Source organism: Hyperolius riggenbachi, chromosome 1 (assembly GCF_040937935.1).
Source record: "Hyperolius riggenbachi isolate aHypRig1 chromosome 1, aHypRig1.pri, whole genome shotgun sequence".
NCBI lineage: Eukaryota > Metazoa > Chordata > Amphibia > Anura > Hyperoliidae > Hyperolius > Hyperolius riggenbachi.
Window position 1 is genome coordinate 285,691,375 of NC_090646.1, and position 24,343 is coordinate 285,715,717.

Here is a 24,343-nt window from a genome sequence, read left to right on the forward strand (position 1 = left end):
TGGAAAACAACACAGTTTATGGGTGGCTTGCCTGGTACGTTAACTGTTTTATCTTGGCAGCTGGTAGGCAGTGGTGGTCATTTAACCCCCCTGGCGGTATGAAAAATTCCGCCAGGGGGCAGCGCAGCAGTTTTTTTTAATTTTTTTTAAATCATGTAGCGAGCCCAGGGCTCGCTACATGATAGCCGCTGCTCAGCGGCATCCCCCCGCCCGCTTCGATCGTCTTCGGCGATCTCCGATCAGGAAATCCCGTCAAAGAACGGCATTTCCTGGAGGGCTTCCCCCGTCACCATGACGACGGGGCGGGATGACGTCACCGATGTCAGCGACGTCGGGACGTCGTTGGGAGTCCCGTTCCACCCCTCGGCGCTGCCTGGCACTGATTGGCCAGGCAGCGCACGGGGTCTGGGGGGGGGGGGGCGCGCGCTGCAACGGATAGCGGCGATCGGGCGCGGGCCGGCGGCGATCAGTGTGCTGGCGCAGCTAGCCAACTGCTAGCTGCGTCCAGCAAAAAAAAAAATTATGTAAATCGGCCCAGCAGGGCCTGAGCGGAACCCTCCGGCGGCTTACCCCGTGTCACACACGGGGTTACCGCTAAGAAGGTTAATTTGTCTGTAGATGGAAAGTCTGTATATCTGCATATGTAACATGACTATGAAAATATAAACAGGGCTGTGGAGTCGGTACAAAAATCATCCGACTCCAACTCCGATGCCTCTTTTTATGAAACCTCCAACTCCAGGTACCCAAAGTGACACCGACTCCTCAACTCCAACTCCTTAGTTAATACTTACCAGGGCTGTGGATTTAGTACCAAAATCATCAAACTCCTCAGTTTTTGAAACCTCTGACTCCAGGTACCCAAAATGGCTTCCGACTCCACAGCCCTGAATGTAAAGGCTCATGGTCAAATGTTAGTTGCATCACAATTTCTTTTAGGCAGCTGTTGCCTTTTTTATTTGAACAAATTAATGCTTCGTTTGCATAAACTGTAATATACAATATTAAAAAACAAACAAAAAGTGGAGGTTTGAGTCACATGCTGTTATTTCACAGGATATTAAAGAAGTCTGCAAACTAAGAATGCTTCATAAGTCATGGTATTATTTAATATGCAGAGAATAGCTATAACACTGCACTATGACATTACCTAGATTAGCACTGCAATTTTAAAATTACATTCAGTTGTGTACTTGGGCCCCAAACAAAAGCCAGATATATTATTTTCTCTTAATTAAAATGTTAGACGCTTATCTAAGACTGCAAGCTAATTTATTATCAGAGGTCAGGAAGACAGGAAAGTGTTGGTCATTTGTGATGGCTTTATATCTCTCCGACTTTTATGTCTAAGTGTAAATAATGGGGATGCTCCATTACATATGAATATAAACCTACTGAATAAATAAACGTAAACACGGAATGGATTTCTCTAGTGAAATTTATCACAGAGTCGTCTATGGCCTAAGAAAGAAATCATTTTGAGTTATTATCCCAGACCAGCGTCTTACTCTGCATATTCCATATTTAATCTGTCCAATAAAAATATGACATTATGCCATTGAAAATACTGTATGCCAGATAATGTATGATGTCGGCATTGTATGGAAGTATTATATTTCACAGAGGGCTTTTGTTCATGGAGATGTTCTCTAGAGGTGTGATGGGGGAGATGGCAGTCTATTGTGTGCACAAAAGCAGCAATTCATGATTGGAGCTTTAACAAAAGCTTATAGCTTACTAGTAAATCTACATCCCTCTACCTCCCTGAGGTCCTGAGCTATGGCTGATGGCTTAGTCTTATGTACACAGTATAAACTACTTTTCTCCTACTAGCAGTACACACAGACATCTGAGACCCACAAAGCAGAACTGCAGACTATCTCTGTATATTTAGTCTGTAAAAATGAGCCCTTTCTACTCCTATCTGTTATGTCGCTGAAATACAAATTATTCAAAATATACAGTAAGAGATAGCAACAGGCACTACATCTGCTAGTGCACCAGGGTGAAAAACATTCTTTCAGATGTCAGGAGGTCCAGATCGGGTGGAACAGCATGAGTTCAATGCATGCTCAGAACTCCAGAAAAACAACTTGTATACAATGAAATAGGAAGAAAGCACAGTTCGGCACTGCATTCCACTTGTAAAAAATAGCTTTAATACTTCCAGCTTACGAGATACATCTCAATATATATGCGTCATAAATGTTAAAAATAGCCCTACCTGAACCTTAATAAGCTGTGGGGTGAAGTGGGAGCGGTGTTTGGCCTGACGACCGTTTCGCTCAATTGAGAATCCTCAGAGGCGCTCTGCACCTGAGGTGCACCGCTCCTTGGAATTTGGTGGCATCAGGAAGCGATCCATCAGGTGATAGTTCGGGACAAAGTGCTAAACAGAGGTTTTGTTGCTGTGGAGCAAGGTGTAGGATAAATAGAGAAGTAATGTGCATAGACGAGACGATCCATCACTCCAGATCTCTTTGGATCTCGGTCATTGACATGCAAATAGCAAACATGTATGCAAATATATGCAGTTTCAGTTGTTCACTTTTCAAGTTGCATACATTTTCATACAAAATTTGCTAATTCCGCATTAACTCCAAATGATTTGCATCTCATTGACAATCCTTACTCTTGGCGACACAATGGCAAGGCTGTGTACACACTGGTTTAGTTAAGACATGTGCACGCTCCTGGTGTGGTTTGCTAAGACCATATGTATGCGTAATATTACAATACATAAATACTGCCTCCTTGAGTTTTGCCTGGAGATTTATTACATCCTGTAAATGTGATATGTCTGTTGGATGCTGGCATTGCTGTTTTTAGACTTTGGAACTTTGAGTACTTGCTAACGAAACGTAATGATGCTAAATGCGTAAAACTGATAAGCTATCAATGAAAGTAGAAATACCTTTATGCTAATTATAATATGATATGCTTTTTTGGCAATTAGTCTTACAGAGCATTGGCAGAGTTCTATAAACCATTAATCACTCATTGTAAATGCAATCCAGAAGTGCATCGAATGGAACCTGTGTTAAGGCACTGCATCATTTACCACCAACAGTGCATTAGTTATACACATTATACACACAGTCTCCGGTAAACACAGGGTATTTCATCATATAGAATATAGCAAACAATATATGAAACTCTTCTAATAAACAATTATAAGTTTTTCTTTTGAAAGAAGTTTTACATCCGTAATGCGTTAATCTGCTTACCGGTATATGTAAATGTGGTTAAAATGTTTTAAATTTGGGCTAACACAATATATTTGTATTTCCCGGAATTAAACCCAATTTAATGATTTAACTACTATCAGTGATGACACTTCCATTTTTCACTCTCTCTTTTCACTCACTCTGAATAGTCTAACTTAGCGGTATTGGGCAACACCCTTTTCATTTCAGTTTTACCTCTACTGCACTTCTCCATCTCCAGTGACTGAGGTGGGGTGAGAGTATGGGGAAAGGGGGTCTTGTGTATGCTGCAAGTATCAAAAAATGTTGACTCCCTACCCTATTTAACAAGATCTGTCGATGAGTAAAATTAGGAAAAAAAAAACATTTATCTGAGACAAAAACACACCAGAAAGCTATAATGTACAGAAGCATTACTGCTGGTTTATGCACCATGTGGTCTCCACACATTTACTTCATAACTGTACAAGTTGACCACCATCTGAGCAGTAGGCCGGCCTGTGATATAGAGAAAGGAGCACACCTTTGCCATTCCCCTATTCACTCCACTGAAGACGCGTGGCCATTGCAGTACAAAACCGAAAGCAAACCATTTAGCTCTGCATTCTTTTTTGAAGGTATTGCCCTCTTTCCTCCTCCTTTGTACCACTTACCGTATTTTTCAGAATATAAGATGCACTTTTTCTTCCCCAAAACTAGGTGGAAAAAGTGGGTGCGTTTTACACTCCAAAGGTACGGTATTTTGGCCCCAAAACATACTTACCGGATCCAGCGCCGCAATCCTCTCCTCCTCCACCTGACTGCCGCCATCCGAGGGTCCCAGTTGTGATCATCCGAGGGTCCCAGCCATCACATCCAGTATCCCGGGTCTTGAATGTCCCAGCCACCGGATCTCCTTCAATGCAGACTGCAGCCATGCGGTAAAAACACGCTGCCAGCCCGCCGACATCCTCCATAGTAACGGCATCCTCTTCGTAGTTACAATGCCCCCTTCTGTGTGAGGAGCAGTGCACGTGCACCGAGGTCAGGCGCATGTGCACCGCTTGTCACACAGAAGGAGGCCCTCAGATGATGGAGAGGAGGAGGAGGAGGAGGAGGAGGAGAGGATTGGCAGGATCAGGTGAGATGCAGCAGGGGTGAAGTGTAGTGTAGTTTGGGTTGACTGCAGGGGTTAGTTAGTGAAGTGTAGTGTAGTGTACTGTAGTTTGGGATGGCTGCAGGGGTTAGTGAAGTGTAGTGTAGTGTAGTTGGTGGTGGTAGCAGGGGTTAGTGAAGTGTAGTTGGTGGGGGCAGCAGGGGTAAGTGAAGTGTAGTGTAGCAGGATTTAGTGTAATTGGGCAGTGTAGCTTAGATAGAAACAGTTTTGTGGGGTTTAAAGGTCCATAAGACGCCCATGCACCATAGACGCACCTAGGTTTAGTTTATATTTTTTTCAGATTTTTGCCCTCTAAATCTAGGTGCGTCTTATATGCCGGAGTGTCTTATATTCCGAAAAATACGGTAGGTTTTATGTACAGATCTGGCCAATTAAGTGAGCTAAGTGTACACAGACACAAATTGGTCTCCTGCTTTTTAGTCCATATCAGCTAAATTAGATTAACATAAAAAATGAATACCAAAGTTATTTGTAGTAAGAGTGAATGCTTATTTCATGAACTTGTGCACAGGCAATGGTTGCCATGTGGAAAGTGATGCATCCAATTCAAATTACTGAGGCTTTATTAGTAATGTGATTGTAGACTGGTTCCCTCTACCACTGAAAACTGAGAGTTGCAATTTTAAAGAGAATCTGTATTGTTAAAATCGCTCAAAAGTAAACATACCAGTGCGTTAGGGGACATCTCCTATTACCCTCTGTCACAATTTCGCCACTCCTCGCCGCATTAAAAGTGGTTAAAAACAGTTTTAAAAAGTTTGTTTGTAAACAAACAAAATGGCCACCAAAACAGGAAGTAGGTTGATGTACAGTATGTCCACACATAGAAAATACATCCATACATAAGCAGGCTGTATACAGCATTCCTTTTGAATCTCAAGAGATCATTTGTGTGTTTCTTTCCCCCATGCACTGAAGTTTCAGGCTGCTCTTTTCTTCTTGCAAACAGCTTTGCCCTTGTTTGTAATTCCTCAGTATGTGAAAGCCCAGCCAGCAGGACAATTTATCCAGCTGATTAGAGCAGCTTCTCTCTTCTCTCTTATCTAAATAACACACAGGCAGTGTGCAGAGAGGGGCCAGAAAGGGTGAGTTCATAGCAGAACCACAACACTGAAGAACTTGGCAGCCTTCCAGACACAGGCCAACAAGTCTGACAGGGGAAAGATACATTGATTTATTACAGAGACTGTCATAGTAGAAAGTGCTGCAGTTAGCCAGAACACATTAGAATAGCTTTTGGAACATGTAGGATGATAAAAAACAGGATGCAATTTTTGTTACGGAGTCTCTTTAAATAATCCCATAAAATATGGTTATATATTTTTTTCTGCACTTGCCATACTGATTGTGTTGTTGAATTTCATGGTGTGTTTTCTTCCTTGAAGGGATGTATGCATCAACCAGGACAAGAGAGTTCATCTGACAGTGGTATACTTTGGAAAGGAACAGGCACAGGAAGTGAAAGCTGTGCTGGAAAACACATCAAAGTAAGTGGTGAACATAGTTAATCTTTCCAGTGGGTTCAAATGTATTGTTTGCTGTTTACTGAATCATTATCATACTGACTGCATTATCTTAAATCTAGAAACCTCCATATTTTCTGTATTAGATAGTTTGATACAGTTTTTCTCACTATAAAGATTAAGGTGCAACTTTGATTCAACTTCTGGTATGCAGCTATCAATCAATACACGGGGAACGGATGCGTGCTGCAGAAATCTGCAGCATGCAATCCGTAATGTTCTTTGCATTCCACCGGAAAATTTGCATTCAATGGAAATTACTCAATTGACAAGCCTTGGTTTCAGTTTAAACAAGGAAAATTCACATTACAAATTCGGATGTGGTGGAAACAGGCCCGAACACACACTGGTAACTAATTAGTGGTCCTTCTGCACAGCTAAGAAGCACATCTGGGTACATGAAACAAATAAAAAGTTTAGTATTTTAAAATGTATCTGCATAAACAATAAAGAACTATAGTGTTTCCCCAAAAATAAGACACTGTCTTATATTATTTTTTCCTTCAAAATATGTGCTAGGGCTTATTTTCGGGGAGGTCTTATATTTTGTGGGGGTAGTCAGATCCTCCCTGTATATAGCCAGTGTATGTAGTCAGACCCCCCTTATATAGCCAGTGTATGTAGTCAGACCCGCCCCCCCCCCCCACCCACCGTATAGCCAGTGTATATGGTCAGACCCCCCAGTGTATATAGGCAGGCTCCCCTGTACAGCCAGTGTATGTAGTCAGACCTCCCCCCCCCCCCATATAGCCGGTGTATATAGTCAGACCCGCCCCCCCCCCCCACCATATAGCCAGTGTATATAATCAGACCCCTCCCCCCCATGCTCGCCCGCTGGCTCAGCCGTCCACCTTACCTAATCTGCTCCTGGCCCCCACTTTAAGGTCTGGATCACCCTGCAGTTTATGCCGGCATAGCGGCACGCATACCAGCCGAGACTTGCGGCGAAAGCAGCTACGGTAATGTACCAGTAACAGTGCCGACAGGAAGTAAACAGAGGTCACTTGCTGTATAGGGTGTTACTGTTACTGGCTACATTATCGTAGCTGCTTTTGCCACAAGTCTCCGCTGATGTGTGCACCACTATGCAGGGAGATCCGGACTTAATGATGGGGGCCATCTTCAGGAGCAGATTAGTTAAAGCGGGCAGCTGAGCGAGCGGGGGGGGGGGGGGCTTCCACCAGATCTTATTTTCGGGCGATGTCTTATATTTCAAGCATGCTTGAAATATAAGATAGGTCTTATTTTCAAGGGATGTCTTATTTTAGGGGACAGTCGGTATTATTCACGGAAACAGATAAAACTTTAAACCTACATTTTTAAATTCATTATCAAATTAAGACTATGAATATTCTAGCAATTTGTAGAGTAGTATCACAGAGGCGCCAAATAGGCCAAATAGAGTAAAAAGGATTAATAGCCGTTTAAAAAGGGGGACGTTGGTGGACTCACCTCCCTCATAGAAAGAAAAACCGGACAATGGGCCGTTACTGACAATGCAAAGTAACTTTTATTTAAAAGCTCCAAGGTTGCAACGCGTTTCACGGGTCACTATTCCGCTTCATCAGGCAATAGTTTGAAGTGTACTATAGGAAAAAGCAGAAGGGAATATGGGTAGCACTTAACACAAAAAACCAAAAATACAACAGTAGGGAGTTTTTGTGTTAAGTCCTCCTCTGGCAACCCATATTCCCTTCTGCTTTTTCCCATAGTACCCTCCAAACTATTGCCTGATGAAGCGGGATAGTGACCCGTGAAACGCGTTGCAACCTTGGAACTTTTAAATAAAAGTTACTTAGTTTTGTGAGTAACGTCCCATTGTCCGGTTTTTCTTTCTATGAGAGAGGTGAGTCCACCAACTTCCACCTTTTTTAACGGCCTTTAATCGTTTTTACTCTATTTGGCGCCTCTGTGATACTACTCTACAAATTGTCTAGTCCACCCTTGTGGAGGGGTTTATCCCCATCTCTTCCTGTCTACAGAGAGCGACTTCTTACACCTGAGCGGGGTCAGGTTACAATTCTCCCCGCCTGCATATCCAGTGGTTGCCTTTGTGGCAACCTACGTTTGTGAGTATAACCATTGCTTTGTTGTGCACCTGACCACTTGTCACTGAGATACTACACTATATTGGGCTCTCGGTCTCCTTTTTGTTTCCTTCAAGAATTTTCTAGCAAGTTCTATTTAAGATTTGGACTATAGGTGCAATTGTCTATTTGACCAGCTTATTTTATTTTTACTTTAGGTTTGTTTTTTTTAATGGGTATTTGGTGTTTCACATGCGCTCCTAAGCCTTACATAATACGTTTAAATAAAGTTGTGTGTCTTATACATTGACAATAAACATACTACTGCTCTATACACACATCCACTTTTAATCTGCAGGTGAGTTGCCAATTTTACCTTTGCCATGTCGTGTGAGGGCCAACAGATTTTGAGTACTATGAATAGTGTTGGGCGAACAGTGTTCGCCACTGTTCGGGTTCTGCAGAACATCACCCTGTTCGGGTGATGTTCGAGTTCGGCCGAACACCTGACGGTGCTCGGCCAAACCGTTCGGCCACATGGCCGAACTAAGAGCGCATGGCCGAACGTTCCCCGAACGTTCGGCTAGCGCTGTGATTGGCCGAACGGGTCACGTGGTTCGGGCCCGAACGCGCTCTGATTGGCCGAACGGTCACGTGGTTCGGGTAAATAAATACCCGAACCACGTCATATCTCCGCCATTTGTCTGTGGGTTTAGCTTTGGGTAGGCAGGCAGGGTAGTTCGCTCTCCAGCCACGCTAGCCAGGGTCCCCCCCAGTCATTGTGTGTCGCTGCTGGGAACAGTAGTACACCGCTCACTCAGCCACACTATATATAGCATTGTTTACTGCCACTGTGTACCTCGCTCAGCCACGCTATATATATAGCATTGTGTTTTCTGACACTCTGTGTACACGGCTTAGCCTGACTAATATAGCATTGTGTGTACTGCCACTGTGCACCTCGCTCAGCCACGCTATATATAGCATTGTGTGTACTGCCACTGTGCACCTCGCTCAGCCACGCTATATATAGCATTGTGTGTACTGCCACTGTGCACCTCGCTCAGCCACGCTATATATAGCATTGTGTGTACTGCCACTGTGCACCTCGCTCAGCCACGCTATATATATAGCATTGTGTTTTCTGACACTCTGTGTACACGGCTTAGCCTGGCTATATAGCATTGTGTGTACTGCCACTGTGCACCTCGCTCAGCCACGCTATATATAGCATTGTGTGTACTGCCACTGTGCACCTCGCTCAGCCACGCTATATATAGCATTGTGTGTACTGCCACTGTGCACCTCGCTCAGCCACGCTATATCTAGCATTGTGTTTTCTGACACTCTGTGTACACGGCTTAGCCTGACTAATATAGCATTGTGTGTACTGCCACTGTGCACCTCGCTCAGCCACGCTATATATAGCATTGTGTTTTCTGACACTCTGTGTACACGGCTTAGCCTGGCTATATAGCATTGTGTGTACTGCCACTGTGCACCTCGCTCAGCCACGCTATATATAGCATTGTGTTTACTGCCACTCTGTGTACACGGCTCAGCCAGACTATATAGCATTGTGTGTACTGCCACTCTGTGTACACCGCTCAGCCAGACTATATAGCATTGCGTACTCTGCCAGTCAGTGTGTATATTGCTGGGATCAGTAATACTCCACTCACCGCCAACCACTATATGAGCTCACCATGAGTTCCTCAGAGACCTCCGCTGTGAGCAGCACTCCCAACAACAGCAACAGCCAACGCCCCACGCAAGCTATAACATCCACTACAGCAGCCAGTGGTCAGCAGCAGCCCTCTCCGGAGGAGAATGTTGTGTCCATCGGTCCGTCGCCAGAACGATTAATGAGGGCTGCCATTGAGGAGATGATGGGGCCTGATGTGGAGGAGGAGGTCGGGCTCAGGCCAGCATCCCAAGTTAATGTTGAGGACGATGAGGGGTCTGTGTCTGGGGATGTTGGGGTGGCAGAGGTGGTGGGTGGGTCAGACTCAGGAGAAGAGTTGTATGATGAGGATGATGATCGGGACCATCTGTATGTGCCTCAGAGTCTGACCCCGGAAAACATGTTGTATCGTGTGTTTAGGTACTAAAATCTGCGTTCCTACTTCCCAGTACTGCCTGCAGTGCCCGGGTCCACGGATCCATATAATTTTTTGGGCAGCACTATCAAACTGTGGTACTATGAGTGAGTTGCCATGGTCCTTCTGTGCTGCCTGTCACACTCACCGTCTGTCTGCAGATGGATTGTTCAACACAGCTACGCCATCTGACATGTAGTCCTGGACCTTGACCATCTTCTCTAGGCGATTGGTGTTGGAGGACATGGAACTGCCCGATTGCTGTTCTGTGGGCTGCTGCATGGGTGTCAGAAAATGTTCCCACTCCAAGGACACTGCCAATACCATTCCCTTTTGGGCACTAGCAGCAGCTTGTGTTCTTTGCTGCCCTCCTGGTCCTCCTGGGTTTGCTGAAGTCAGTCTGTCGGCGTACAACTGGCTAGAGAAGGAGGAGGATGTCAATCTCCTCTCTAAAGTCTCCATCCTCAAGGGCCTGCTGGAATTGTTCCATTTTTGACCTGTCTGACACTTTCTTCAATCAGTTTTTTAACATTGTGTTTGTATAAACTGGGTATAAACCCAGTAATTGGTGTTGTCCAGATTCCAGAATAATGAATAATAATGAATAGTGAATAATGCGCGGGCCGCTTTCAATGCAGTCTAGCATGAATTGAGCCATGTGTGCCAGAGAGTCCTGCCAGACTCCTCTATCTTCATGTTCTTGTAAGAGTTGTGATTGTTGTGATGCACCATATTCGTCACCAGCATCACTTTCTTCCTCTTCTGCTGTCCTTTCCCGCTAAATTGTGGAAGTCCAACGTGCACCGCTCTGTCCCTCGGCAGTGGGGGCATCCAATTCCTGCTCCAACTCCAGCTGTTCCTCGTCCTGTTCTTTGTCATAGCTGGGACCAGCGTTTCCTGAGGCAGGTTGCCTGATGTTGGTATCATCACGCTGATCGTTTTCATCTTCAGAATCCCCCACTTGCATCATGCCAGCGGTTTCCATCTTCAACATTGATTTCTTCAGTAAACACAGCAGTGGTATTGTAATGCTGACTGTAGAGTTGTCACTGCTCAGTCACGCAACGTGGATTGCTCAAAATTTTGGAGGACTTGGCAGAGATCCAACATGGTGGCCCAATCAGATCCACAGAAGCTTGGTAGCTACTAGCTGCTGGAATGCGCCTCGGCACTGCGCAAAAGCGTGCTAGCATGTGCAGCGTAGAATTCCAGCGCGTAGGCAGGGACATCACCCAGCGAGCGATGGTGCGCTGGATTGAAGCGCTCCTGCATCTCTTGGTGAGTCCTTCAGAAGCGGTACTGGACTTTTAACAAATTTTTTTTTTTCCTTCAACAGAAGATCTGCCACGTTGGAGTGAGGAGGACGCCGCCGACCCCGACACCAAGCTGAACCCCGGCGAACTCCAAGCAGAGGATCTTCAGGAACCCTCGAGGCTTTGAGCAAGCTGAGGAGGATCAGCAGTCCCGACGAGACCTCTCCTCATATGCGACTGAGTGCAGTGGAGCTCCCCAGAACAACCTCTCAGTTGTCACTTTGTCACTGGTCACTTTGTCACTTATCACTTTGTCATTTTGTCACTTGTCACTTTGTCACTTGTCACTTTGTCACTTGTCACTTTGTCATTTTGTCACTTGTCACTTTGTCATTTTGTCACTTGTCACTTGTCACTTCTCACTTTGTTACTTGTCACTTTGTCATTTTGTCACTTGTCACTTTGTCATTTTGTCACTTTGTCATTTTGTCACTTTGTCACTAGTCACTTTGTCACTTGGTCACTTGTCCAGATGATCTCGGTACACCTCCTGAGATTCAAATTCCTGCACACATTGCTCTGGGATTTGGGTGTGATGAATGATGCATCTAACTGGCCACCGGAGGCAATTAAGGCCTTCAAAACATTGAAAGCAGCTTTCTGTTCCGCCCCCATTTTGCGTCATGTTGAGTTGTTGACGTCATGTTCATCCTCGGCCTCGCCTTGCATTTCAGTGCGAGGTGCATTTTCCACAGAAAAAGGTTGTGAATCCGGGCACAACATTTGTGGCTGTTCCATTGACCTTTCACAGGTAGAAGATTGTGGGGGTGGGAATAGCTCCTCCGAATAGCCCATTGTGTCCTGAAAACTACTCATTGCATTGCTTTGCGCACACATTTTTTTGTCCTCATGCAAGGCCTGAGTTGCACCTGAAAGCGTGGCCTTCTCCTCCTGCGCCTCCTCCTGTTCCATCACGTCTGCTGCTGCTGGGTTAGCGTTGACGCCCGGTCCCTGTTTATTGAACCTCTTATCTTTATTACATTTATGACTGCATGGCGGTAAAAAGCATGCTATCCGCACGCTTCTTGTCCTCATGCAAGGCCTGGGTTGTTGTGTCTCAAAAAGCATGGCCTTCTCCTCCTGCGCCTGCTCCTGTTCCATCACGTGTGCTGCTGCTGCTGCTGGGTTACCGTTACCGGTCCCTTTTCCTGGAACCTCTTCTCTGTATTACATTTGACTGCATGCCGACAAAAAGCATGTTACCTGTGCAAAGAAAACAGACATTTCCCGCATTTAAAAGACAGTTTTCCCTTTGAAACTTTAAAATCGATTTTCTCAAAAACTATAAGCTCTTTTTGCTAATTTTTTTTTCCTCTTGTACCCACTCCCAAGGTGCACATACCCTGTAAATTTGGGGTATGTAGCATGTAAGGAGGCTTTACAAACCACAAAAGTTCGGGTCCCCATTGACTTCCATTATGTTCGGAGTTCGGGTCGAACACCCGAACATCGCGGCCATGTTCGGCCTGTTCGGCCCGAACCCGAACATCTAGATGTTCGCCCAACACTAACTATGAACAGACTGTGTAGGTATGCTCTCATAGTAAATGGAAGTGGTAAAATTGACCGGTCATCTGCAGAGAAATATTGGATGTGTGTATGGACTTTTACACACACTATACCAAACATTTTGAAGCAATCGTTTGTAACCAAGAATCAAGTGTGTGTACAGGTGTCTCCCAAGCTGGTTTAGCAACCTCTCAGCGCATTGCTTACCTCTTTACCCCTCCTGCCAGAAATTGCCCAGTCATTAATCCATCTTCCTTTCCTATAGAACCGACATTTTGCTTCGCTATAGCAGGGCGAGTTGTCTGCACAAGACACAGCCACCAGAACGATTTCTTGTGGAGTAGAGTCCCGATTGTCACAGACCGCAAGGGCCGATCCGTGATTGGGTTAATCGCTCAGATTCAGAAACTCGGTCTTGCTGTCAATTTGCACATAGATGCCCATGTGTGGTTGTGCAATCTTTGAACTGACTAGCTGAGAGGAGCGTTCTGACTCACCACACACATACAATTTCAAATGCTTGCCACCTCGTGTGTAATGGCACATGACCGAAAACTATAATAACACACTGAGAACACTGTAACTTAACCCTTAGCTGTATGCAGGGATTGGTGCCAGATCTGTCTATCTGTGCCCAATTCAAGCAAATGGATTGTAGATGCAAAATACTATAGATTATAAGGTAACGCTTCCGGAGGACTAAGTACTTTTGTGTGTGTTCAGGAACAGGCCATAAAGGTTAAAACAATTTGTTAAACGTTTTACTAACAAAAATGCATTACACAGAGTTACATAAACTAATTAACACATAACACAAAGCATATAATAAAAAGGGCGTAAATGAGAAGGGTTACTTAGCTAAGCAGTCCTTTTGGGAAGAATAAAATATAGTCCAGTTAAAATGTTGGCATTGATATCAGAATTCTTGAAACAAAGCATGTGTTCAATCCTCCTAAGAACTGCCTGGAGAAAGTTCTTTGTCAGTGGAATTTTGGGAGACAAAATGGCTGCTGCAGGGCCAGACTTGTGGGGCTGGTTTCCCTTAAGAGTAGGTGTGACAGCTTTCCTGCAGGGCCAAGGGGCAGCCACAAATTCACAAGCAGAAATTACACCATTTTTTGGTAACCTTTGCAACTTCTTCCTGGATTGGCCTACAGCGAATCCAAGGGGATAGTTATAACCTGCAAGCAATGCTTTATCGAATAATAATGAACATTGACAGGCTACGAGGTGCGCTCAGCGAATGCTGAATAACACGGTTCCTGTAGCCACTAGAAGGTCCTAATTTTATCTACAGACTATCCTGAGTTTTAGAAACATGTGGTTATCTCTGTCTTGTGTCTGTGATAATCTCTACTCAAGATATAAATAACTGAGATTTTCCTATTGTCTCATTCAAAGTTTTGGAGGGAAATGTTTTAAACTGCAGTTGGGACAGGTTCATGTTACAATGAAAAGAACATTTGGCATTAACATGTAGGTGTGAACAAGCCGCGTGCATGGCCAGCACTCCCATAGAGGCAAAGAGGTCAATTGCCCCAGGGCCCCGACCTCTGCAGGGGCCCTGCACCGCCCTCTTTGTCAATGCTGCTCCCCAGGTCCCTGCGGTTGCTTCCTGTAATTACCTATCTCAGTGGGCGGGTAGGAAGCAGCTGCACATGCTGAGCACACTCTGAGGCTGGCACATTGTCTCCTTCCTACTCTATGACCCAGCGCATGCTTACACATTACGCGCAGGGTCATAGAGAAGGAAGAAGACAGCATGCCAGCCTCAGAGCAGAGTGCACAGAGTTTTGTTTCACACACTAAAATCATTTATTGCATGCAGGCAGCGCAGAGGTGGCTAAACATGATGATGATGATGATAAATAGTCAGCACAGGAACCTGGAAGAGAGGGGGAGCAAAACAGCATCACTTATGGCAAAGAAGGCAGCGGTTAACTTAGCCTGCAGTTAGAAGCATGGCACCAGCTTGTTACTCGTGCTTGTGCAGGGCGCATACTGAAACCTTCCCTGGGTGCCGAAGCCATAAAGGAGAGTCAGAGGCGGCCTTAGAGTATGCGGGGCCTGGGGCGAGTGTCACATGCGGGGCCTAGAGCCATAAGTGTAGGCCATATACCATATCGCCACGTTCATGGGCTTGTCCGCCTTTAATGCAGTATTCCTTATTATTATTGTTTGATAACAATTATGTCAGGTAAAGGCCACTAAGCCAACCAATATAAAAACAAACATTTGCATGGTGGTTTTAAGTGCGGGGGTGGGGGAGCTCATGCTTCAATTAGAGAATTTTGAAATTCTTAGGTTCATGTTTCACAAAATTCACATTGTTGTAGTAACTTTTGTCTTGCAAAATTCAGCAATCATGAGGTCCCCAACATGACCAACTCAGCAATCATGAGGCCCCAACAAGACAAATTCAGCAATCATGAGGCCCCAACAAGACAAATTCAGCAATCATGAGGCCCCCAACAAGACAAATTCAGCAATCATGAGGCCCCCAACAAGACAAATTCAGCAATCATGAGGCCCCCAACAAGACAAATTCAGCAATCATGAGGCCCCCAACAAGACAAATTCAGCGATCTTGAGACCCCCAAATTATATCATGAGGCCCCCAACAAGACAAATTCAGCAATCATGAGGCACATAAATGGACAGCATTTCACATAAATAGGCAGAATGCCCCCTTAATATGGTAGACACCTCTCACCTGGCAGCAGTTCCCCAAAATACACTCAATCTGACAGCAGTGGTTCCCTAAAAATAGGTAGCCCCAGGTGTATAGGTGTCCCCAGAATAGGTAGCCAGCGGTATAGATGTCCCCAGAATAGGTGGACAGTGGTATAGATGTCCCCAGCACAGGTAGCCAGGGGTAGAGATGTCCCCAGAACAGGTAGCCAGGGGTATATGTGCCCAGTATATGTAGCCAGAGGTATATGTGCCCAGTATATGTAGGCAGGAGTATATGTCCCCAGTATATGTAGGCAGAGGTATATGTCCCCAGTATATGTAGGCAGGGGTATATGTGCCCAGTATATGTAGTCAGGGGTATATGTGCCCAGTATATGTAGCCAGGGGTATATGTGCCCAGTATATGTAGCCAGGGGTATATATCCCCAGTATATGTAGGCAGGGGTATATGTCCCCAGTATATGTAGGCAGAGGTATATGTCCCCAGTATATGTAGTCAGGGGTATATGTCCCAGTATATGTAGGCAGCGGTGTATGACCCAGAATAAGTAGCCAGGTGTGCCCCTAGCAAGAGGGGAGCAGCGTAGTGGAAGGAGAGCTGTGGGCACAGGGGGGAAGGGGGCCATCTCCCCCCTCCTTCCCTCACCTTAGGGGGCCCTCCCTCTCTCGCTCTCCCCTCCGGAACTAATGTGGGGGTGGCTGGCTGGCAGCGGATGGAACTTACCTCCGTCTCGTCGCAGGTGCGGGATGGATTTGCCGCTAGTCTGGTCTGGTGCAGCACCAGAACTTCCAGCGCTGGAGCGAGACGGAGGTGAGTTCCGCCCACTGCCAGCCACCCGCACATTAGTTCCGGAGGGGAGAGTGAGGGAGGGAGAGCCCCCCAAGGTGAGGGAAGGAGGCAGGAGATGGCCCCCCTTCTCCGCCATCCGCACAGCACTCCCTCTTCTCTGCTCCCCTCATCCTGGCCGCACGGGCACGCGGCTGGGGGGGGGGGGGGGGGCAGCAGGTGGTCCGGTTGAGTGAGCCATCGGCGGCCTGCAGTGCGGGGCCTCTTCAAGCGCGGGGCCTGGGGCGATTGCCCCACTTGCCCCCCCCCCCCAAAGGCCGGCTCTGAGGAGAGTGATTCGTGATGTGTGCTGCTGTCGGATCTCCTGCTTTCTCTCCTCCACGCGTAACCACTTCGTCCCCTGTGCCTTCTCCACGTTTATGATCTCTCTCCATTTGCTCTCTAGCACTGAGCAGGCTTTGTTTTGTCTGCTTGCTAAAGTTGTTTGGAGGTCATCTGATCAGGTCAGAGGTCATGTAGTTGCCCTGTGCTGCTGGGGCTCACACTTGCTGCTGAAACTGACAAACTCCTGATCGAGGCAGCGTGTGATTGAAGAAGAAAGCTCAGCTTCTGGTAAGATGGGTGTCTGTTTAAATTGCCTGTCTTGCAATACACATCCCTAGTAATCACCCAACATGACATCTGTTATATTTAATTCAAATTTTTTTTTTCTTTGTCATGGAGTGAGTGTTCAGCAGAGGTTATTGATGAAAACGTGGTGGGGGAGAGGAGGGGGGGGGGGGGGGGGCTATTGGTGACAGCAGTCCTTTGGTGGCAAAAAGTTAAAATCCGGCCCTGAGTATGACGTCTCAAGCAGGGGGGCTCCACACTTAAGTTTGCCCCAGGACCTTGGGGCCCCTTAAACTGGCCCTGGCCACCTGTGAAATGTTTCTAGTCAAGTGGTTTCAGAGGGGGGGGGGGGGGGGGGGGAAGTAAGGGAAAAGGAAAAAGCTTTCCAAGTACATTTAATAATAAAAGTGACTGTATCTCTGCTGGACAATACGAAAATTGTTCACGATTGCGCACGGCTTTCCATATGGTTTATGCCACCGATCCCTTCAGGTGACAACTATTGTGTGTGTTTGTATGCACAATTATCCATATATATTTCTTTTTTTTTTTTTTTTTTACACCGATTTGCTTTAACAATGAACAAACTTGGAGATCGCACAACAGAGGGTTCAGCAATGAAAAGCTGTATTGGTGCAAACCGAGGAAGACAACATGATATTCAGAATAGCAAAACAAAACAATGAAAAAACAAAACTGTTTTCAATTACAAAATTGAACCCAGGGCCGGATTTGGGGAAAGGTCCCCAAGGCCTGTTCCTAGGGCGCCAGAATCTACGAGAATCTAAAGGGCGGCAGGTGGTGACAGGCTGATGACAAGAAGAACCGCTCCGCAAATCAGCAGCCTCCCCCCGCCCGCCCTTTTACAATGGCTTGGAGCAAGTAAGCCTCTCTTCCAGGCAGCGTGGGAGTCCACCGGGATATTGGCCGCCGCCAGATGCTATTCCCTGTCCCTGTCGACAATCCCCCCGCCCCCAGCAGGAGCCTGTGCGGATGTCTTCTCTCCCCCCAAACCCCTAGAGAGAGCTGGAGCAGCAGAGTAACGTACCTCTCCAGGCTGCCGCCGAAGTTTCCTCAGTCAGCCGCAGCTGTGCATCTCTCCCTCTCCTGCTGGCGTCTCTCACATGTTGTGCCTCGCTGGCAAGTTACCGGTGAGTCACATGACAGGAGTCGCCAGCAGGAGAGGGAGAGATGCACGGCGGCTGACAGTGGAAACTTCGGCGGCTGCGCTAGAAGTCTGGAGGCTGGAGAGGCACTCTGCTCCTGCTCTCTCTAGGGGTTTGGGGGGAGGAAGGGGTGATCATCATCCACACTGGTTTCTGGGCAGGGGGGGGGAGTGGCAGTTGACAGGGGACAACATCGGACAGTCGCTCTCCATGGAAAAGGGGGGGGTTGACAGAATCTGACTACCTATACTAAAGGGGGGGGGGACATGCCTACTGGCTAGCTATACTGGGGGGGAGGGGGAGAAAATCTGACTACCTACACTAAGGGGGGGGGGACATGCCTGCTGGCTACCTATACTGGGGGGGAGGGGGAGAGAATCTGACTACCTATACTAAGGGGGGGGGGGCATGCCTGCTGGCTACCTATACTGGGGGGGGGGATCTGACTACCTATACTAAGGGGGGGACATGACTGCTGGCTACCTATACTGGGGAAAGGGGGAGAGAATCTGACTACCAATACCAAGGGGGGGGGGGGGACATGCCTGCTGGCTAGCTGTACTTGGGTAAGGGTGACATAATCTGACTACCTATACTAAAGGGGGGACATGGCTGGCTACCTATACTGGGGGGGGGGGCAACTGGTGACAGAATCTGACTACCTATACTAAAGGGGGATGTGGCTACTGGATACCTATACTGGGGGGGGGAGAGAATCTGACTACCTATACTAAGGGGGGACATGCCTGCTGGCTAGCTATACTGGGGGGGGGGGGGAATCTGACTACCTATTCTAAGGTGGGGGACATGCCTGCTGGCTACCTATACTGGGGGGGGGGGGGGGAGATAATCTGACTACCTATACTAAGGGGGGGACAGGGACATGCCTGCTGGCTAGCTGTACTTGGGTAAGGGGAGATGACGTAATCTGACTACCTATACTAAAGGGGGGACATGGCTGGCTACCTATACTGGGGGGGGGGGGCACTGGTGACAGAATCTGACTACCTATACTAAAGGGGGATGTGGCTACTGGCTACCTATACTGGGGGGGGGGGGCTACCAATACTGGGGGGGGGGTAGAATCTGACTACCTATACTAAAAGGGGGTGGCAGCATGGCATCTGGCTACCTATTCTGTGGGGGGGATGGGGGAAGCATCTGGCTACCTATACTAAGGGGATGGACAGAATCTGGCTACCTATACTGGGGTTCAGGTACATATTCAGCCCCCTCATTGCTGCCCAGGAGTCAGGACCCTAATTTTTTCATGGCTGCAAGTGCAACTGTTCTGGGCACGCATGAGTATGGTCCTCACTTTCCCATTAGCACAAAGTCACTTGAGCACAGAGGAAACAGACATGCACGAAAGGCTTTGAGCTACTGGGCATGTGTGGACCATGCTTGTGCAGATCCAGTATGGTTGCACACAGATGGGAGTGTTGCAGCCACAGGGTAGATGAGGGTCCCAGGCAGCAGTGAGGGGTCTGAATATGTTCAGAGGATCCCAAGGCAGGAACAGTGGGCACCGAGAGGATCTGTTAAGGTAAGTATTTTTTGTATTTTGTGTCAGGTGCATGTTAAGACTTTTTCCTTGGCGGAAAGGTTAAGTTTGGGGTGTGTGTGTGTGTGTGGGGGGGGGGGGGGGGGGCGGCTGGTGACAGTGGGCCTTGGGCGGTAAAAGGTACAAATCCGGCCCTGATTGAACCAAATTAGGTTATAACGTGTCCCATGTCCACCCCAACTAATCACTTAGGAGCGCTCTTCTTAGAACATAGCACAATGTAAAGTAATTAGATAAGTACCATGCCAAGTGCAGTTTTCTGATTCAAATTAAGTCATGTCAGGCATTCCAATGCAGCCTGTGTTTTACCAAAGGAGAAATCAAAGAAAGCATATCTGCTGTGATAGTGACAGGGGCTCTTGGTTACCCTTTAACACGCTTAAGATCATCAACTGCGCCAAAGTGTCCCCAATCTGGTGAGTCCTACTCTAACCATGCAAATATGACAGTTTTTATTAGCAGTCTAGTAGGAACTAAACCAAAAACCCAAGAGTCAACTAGATGGGAGAAAAGGAAATTAAAAACACCTCACCTTGTACTAGCTATCGAACAAACTCTCTGGACATGTGCAATCCGCTCATTTATATGCTTAACTGTGCTAGTGGTGGGCGTGGTTATGCACGCTCACAGGGGAAAATTATAAATAAATACCAATATGTGTGTATGTATGTATGTATGTGTGTATAATATATATATATATATATATATATATATATATATATATATATATATATATATATATATATATATATAATACATAGTGAATTATCTGCGCTCCAGTCTGGGATTCTCACAGTTTCTTAGCTTGTGACAGGCAGCTCCCTTCTCTCCTCAGCCTCACACTGTGAGGATTAAGCAAAGCACACAGAGCCTGCAGGGGGCGTGCTTAACTTGTATTCATTACAACAGGCAGCCCATTCCTCCCTTGGTCGACAAAGCTTGACAAAGAACATAAGAGTAGACATATTACAGAGACAGTGCAACTAGAAAAGGCTGCAGTAATCCACACCACATTAGAACAGGTATAGGAACTTATAAGATAGAAGAAATAAGGCAGACAATTTTGTTAGAGTCTCTTTAAGGAGACTCTAAAGTCTCATAAAAATCAGCTTTTTATTTCAAAAATGTCTTTCCCATGATAGCTCTAACTAAAACGCTGCATTCCCATGGCTGAAATCTAATTAAATCCCCCAAACTCCCCGAGGTGCAATCCAGGCAGCGCTTCCGTGAGAGGCTGAGCTTTCAGCTGCAGCTCTGCCTCTCCACGCATCTATCAGCGCCAGATCGCCGCCTCAGCCCACCTCTCTCACGCTTCCTTCACTGAGAGGGGTGAGGAGAGGCGGAGATACACGCTGATTGACGCGTAAGGAGGCAGAGCTGTGGCTGAAAGCTCTGCCTCCTCCAGCAGCAAAATCCACAACCAAGAAAGTTGTGGATTTTGCGGGGGAGAGGTAGGGGGGAGTTAGGGGGAATTTCGTTAGATTTCAGCCACGGGAATTCAGCGTTTTAGTTAGGGCAATAATGTTAAAGACATTTTTGAAATAAAAAGATGTTTTTTATGAGACTTCAGTGTCTCTTTAATGCTGTAGCAATACTTTATTCCTATCCCCACTGCTTGGCAAAACTAGAACATCCTCTATTACAAACCACCATAGTTGGACAGCTGTGTGGTGTAAAGAGAGAAAATGTCATGAGTACGAGGTCTTATAGTCTTTCTTACCCAATGCAACATTTGTAAAGCTCCTTTTGTGTTCTTTTATCCAGGGCTGTGGAGTCGGTCCAAAAATCCACCGACTCCGACTCCTCAGTTTAGGATTCCTCCGACTCCGACTCCACGACTCCGACTATTTGCATATTACAATTTTGTTGATTAAAAGTATGTAACATGAAATTCGTCTCTTAACTGCCAACGCTTAGGAATTTTACAAAACAACTGAAGTGAGAAGGATATGTAGACTACTATATTTATTCCCTTTAGACTAAAACTAGTCCTTGGTAAGAGTACTTGTAAAAGGTACAACCGGAACAAAGAACATCTATCAAGTGTGGGTGCATGTAAGAATGATGTGCAGGTACTCTGCAGGGGAATGAGGAGATTGTAAACAGACAACACCTCTGTGTTCAATGTGCACAGCATTCTCAGTGGATTCCCTGCAGCTCTGTGGGGAGTGCATATGTATAGTACTACTGTGTAACAAAGTAAACCTGAGACAGATGAAATTAAAGTTTTATACATACCTGGGGCTTCCTCCAGCCGCCTTCAGGATAATCAGTCCCTCGTTGTCCTCCTCCACCACCTGGATCTTCTGCTACGAGTCCAGGTACTTGAGTCAGTCAAGCGTAGTGCGCATGAACACACTCCGCCGTGAGTGTACTACACCTGTGCAGCACTATTGCGCAGGTGCAGAATGTTCCTGGCTGTGGGAGCGGGGTGCGGCCGGACAGCGCTGACTGGCTGAATTACCAGGACTCATAGCAGAAGATCCGGGTGGTGGAGGACAGTGAGGGACTGATTAGCCTGAAGGGGGCTGGAGGAAGCCCCAGGTATGTATAAAACTTGACTTTTCATCCGTCTCAGTTACCCTTTAATTTGTAGTCACCAAACCAAATTTTAATAACATATCAAATTATTTTATTTAATCAGCAAAGGGAGTGCATACATTTGCATAAATCAGCATCAATGCAGAATTATTTCCATCTCGTTGACCATCTCTTTTAGTGACATAGCTACACATTAGGCTTTATTCTTACAGCATAGATGTTATTTAGTATATATAAGAGATTCCTGTGTACACATCATATATACAGTCACAATCAGATATGTATATCTGACCTTAAAAATACGGGGACTGCTTTATTGAAGCAGCACAAGTAACTAATTTTGATTGGTTTATTTCATTTTTGTGGACTAAGCACAGCTATTACTGTATATATACTGTATATATACATTATTTTTAATGACTATTATCTGAGAAATAGAACATTTAATCATATTTTCTATTTTAATTACAGGTACAAATTCATTAGGAGTCGGAGTCGGTGCATTTTTTCCCGACTCCGACTCCGACTCCAGGCACCCAAAATTGCCCGACTCCACGACTCCGACTCCACGACTCCGACTCCGACTCCACAGCCCTGCTTGTATCCATTGCTTTTGCATGCCTCTCGGCATGCAAAAGCTGCAGCAATTTCAGCTCTGCAGCAATTTCAGCTCAGACAAGGCAGCGACCCTCTTCTTTCACGTGGTACATTCACCTTGTTCCTGTGGAAAATATCAGATTTGCTTTCTCAACTCTTAATTGGTTCAGCCTCTGCGGTAGGCAAACACTGGCAGATCCCAAAATAATTTACCATAAGTAGGATCTCGACTTAAAGAGGAACTCCATCCTAAACAAACATACTGTCATTAAGTTACATTAGTTATGTTAATTAAAATAGATAGCAAACAAGTAGTTTGACCCAGCACTCTCAATGGAGACAAGCGTGCTATAGCTGATCAGAACTTATTGCTCATCAAGTTCAAAAATAGCAAAAAAGAAATATCAGCAGCACCGCTACAGTGAAAAAGATAGCTCTTTTATTTGTGCAATAAAATCATGTAGCAAAGATAGAGCTGGAGGCAACTACAGCCCGCTGTTTCGAAGCGACATGCTTCTTCTTCAAGTTGCAAGCTCATAATGACAAACAATGTTCTCATACCTTCTTAAATATGGCCACACATTCAAATGTCAGCCAATCCACAAATGAGACTTGAGAAGTGACCAATCAGAGCAGACCAAAAGAGTAGAGGACCTGATGGGGAACTTCAGTACACAGGAAGTACAACCCACAAGTGACCTCACTGCAAGAAAACACTCCCATAAGAAAAACGGCTGCTAAACCACACCCAAAACGGACCTGATGGGGAACTGCCATGTACGCGTAAAAATCACATGATGCGTAAAAATGTACGCATAAACCCCAAACGCGAAAACGCATGAAAAAAGTATGCTAAAGGCATCCACAATGAATGCCAACAAGAAAAGACGCGTAAAAAGCGTAAAAATATACGCAAAAAATCTAGGAACGCGTAGAAGAATAACGTGTAAAAACCTCTGAATAAATGCTAACAAAGCGTACGCGTAAAAAAAATAGGAGTGGCGTATAAACATACGCAAATAGTTAAAGTAAACTGTGCATAACGTTACATGTAAAAAACTACAAAAGACATAAACCAGTAAAAAAATACATATGCAAAAAATGTACAAATATTGGTATGCTCAGATTGGTCATCGCTCATGCATAAACATAAAGAACCTTAATCACATAAGATATAGAAAAGTACAGGAACAACCTTAAGAAAATGTTATCTCAACGTGGCCCCCTCCTACGCTAATCTTTTCATGGGCCTCTACGAAGAGGCATTTGTATACCAAAGCATGTATTTCCGCCGACACGTTTTGTGTTGGTGGCGATACATCGATGATGTATTTTGCGTGTGGAGGGGGCCGCGTTCTGAGCTCGACCTGTTCATATGTGAGTTGAGTAGTAAATGTCCATCCATTAGATTGACTGCCCACTCAGATTTGGAGCGGGTTCCATTTCTGGATACTATGGTGATCCGTCAATTTTATCACAGACCTTTACGTTAAATCAACTGACCGTAATTCCCTCTTAGAATTCTCTAGTTTTCACCCTCGTTCTGTGAGAG

The 24,343-nt window shown here is 45.8% G+C and overlaps 1 protein-coding gene across 5 annotated transcripts in view; it reads left to right on the plus strand.

Annotated features, from left to right (window-relative positions):
- CSGALNACT1 (chondroitin sulfate N-acetylgalactosaminyltransferase 1) overlaps window positions 1–24,343 on the plus strand; it is a 685,316-nt gene that overhangs the window by 564,933 nt on the left and 96,040 nt on the right. For all 5 annotated transcript variants that reach the window (XM_068233667.1, XM_068233668.1, XM_068233670.1 and 2 more), the window contains one exon: window positions 5,748–5,849. In XM_068233667.1, coding sequence (XP_068089768.1) covers window positions 5,748–5,849 — 102 coding nt within the window. The remainder of the gene's footprint in view (window positions 1–5,747; window positions 5,850–24,343) is intronic.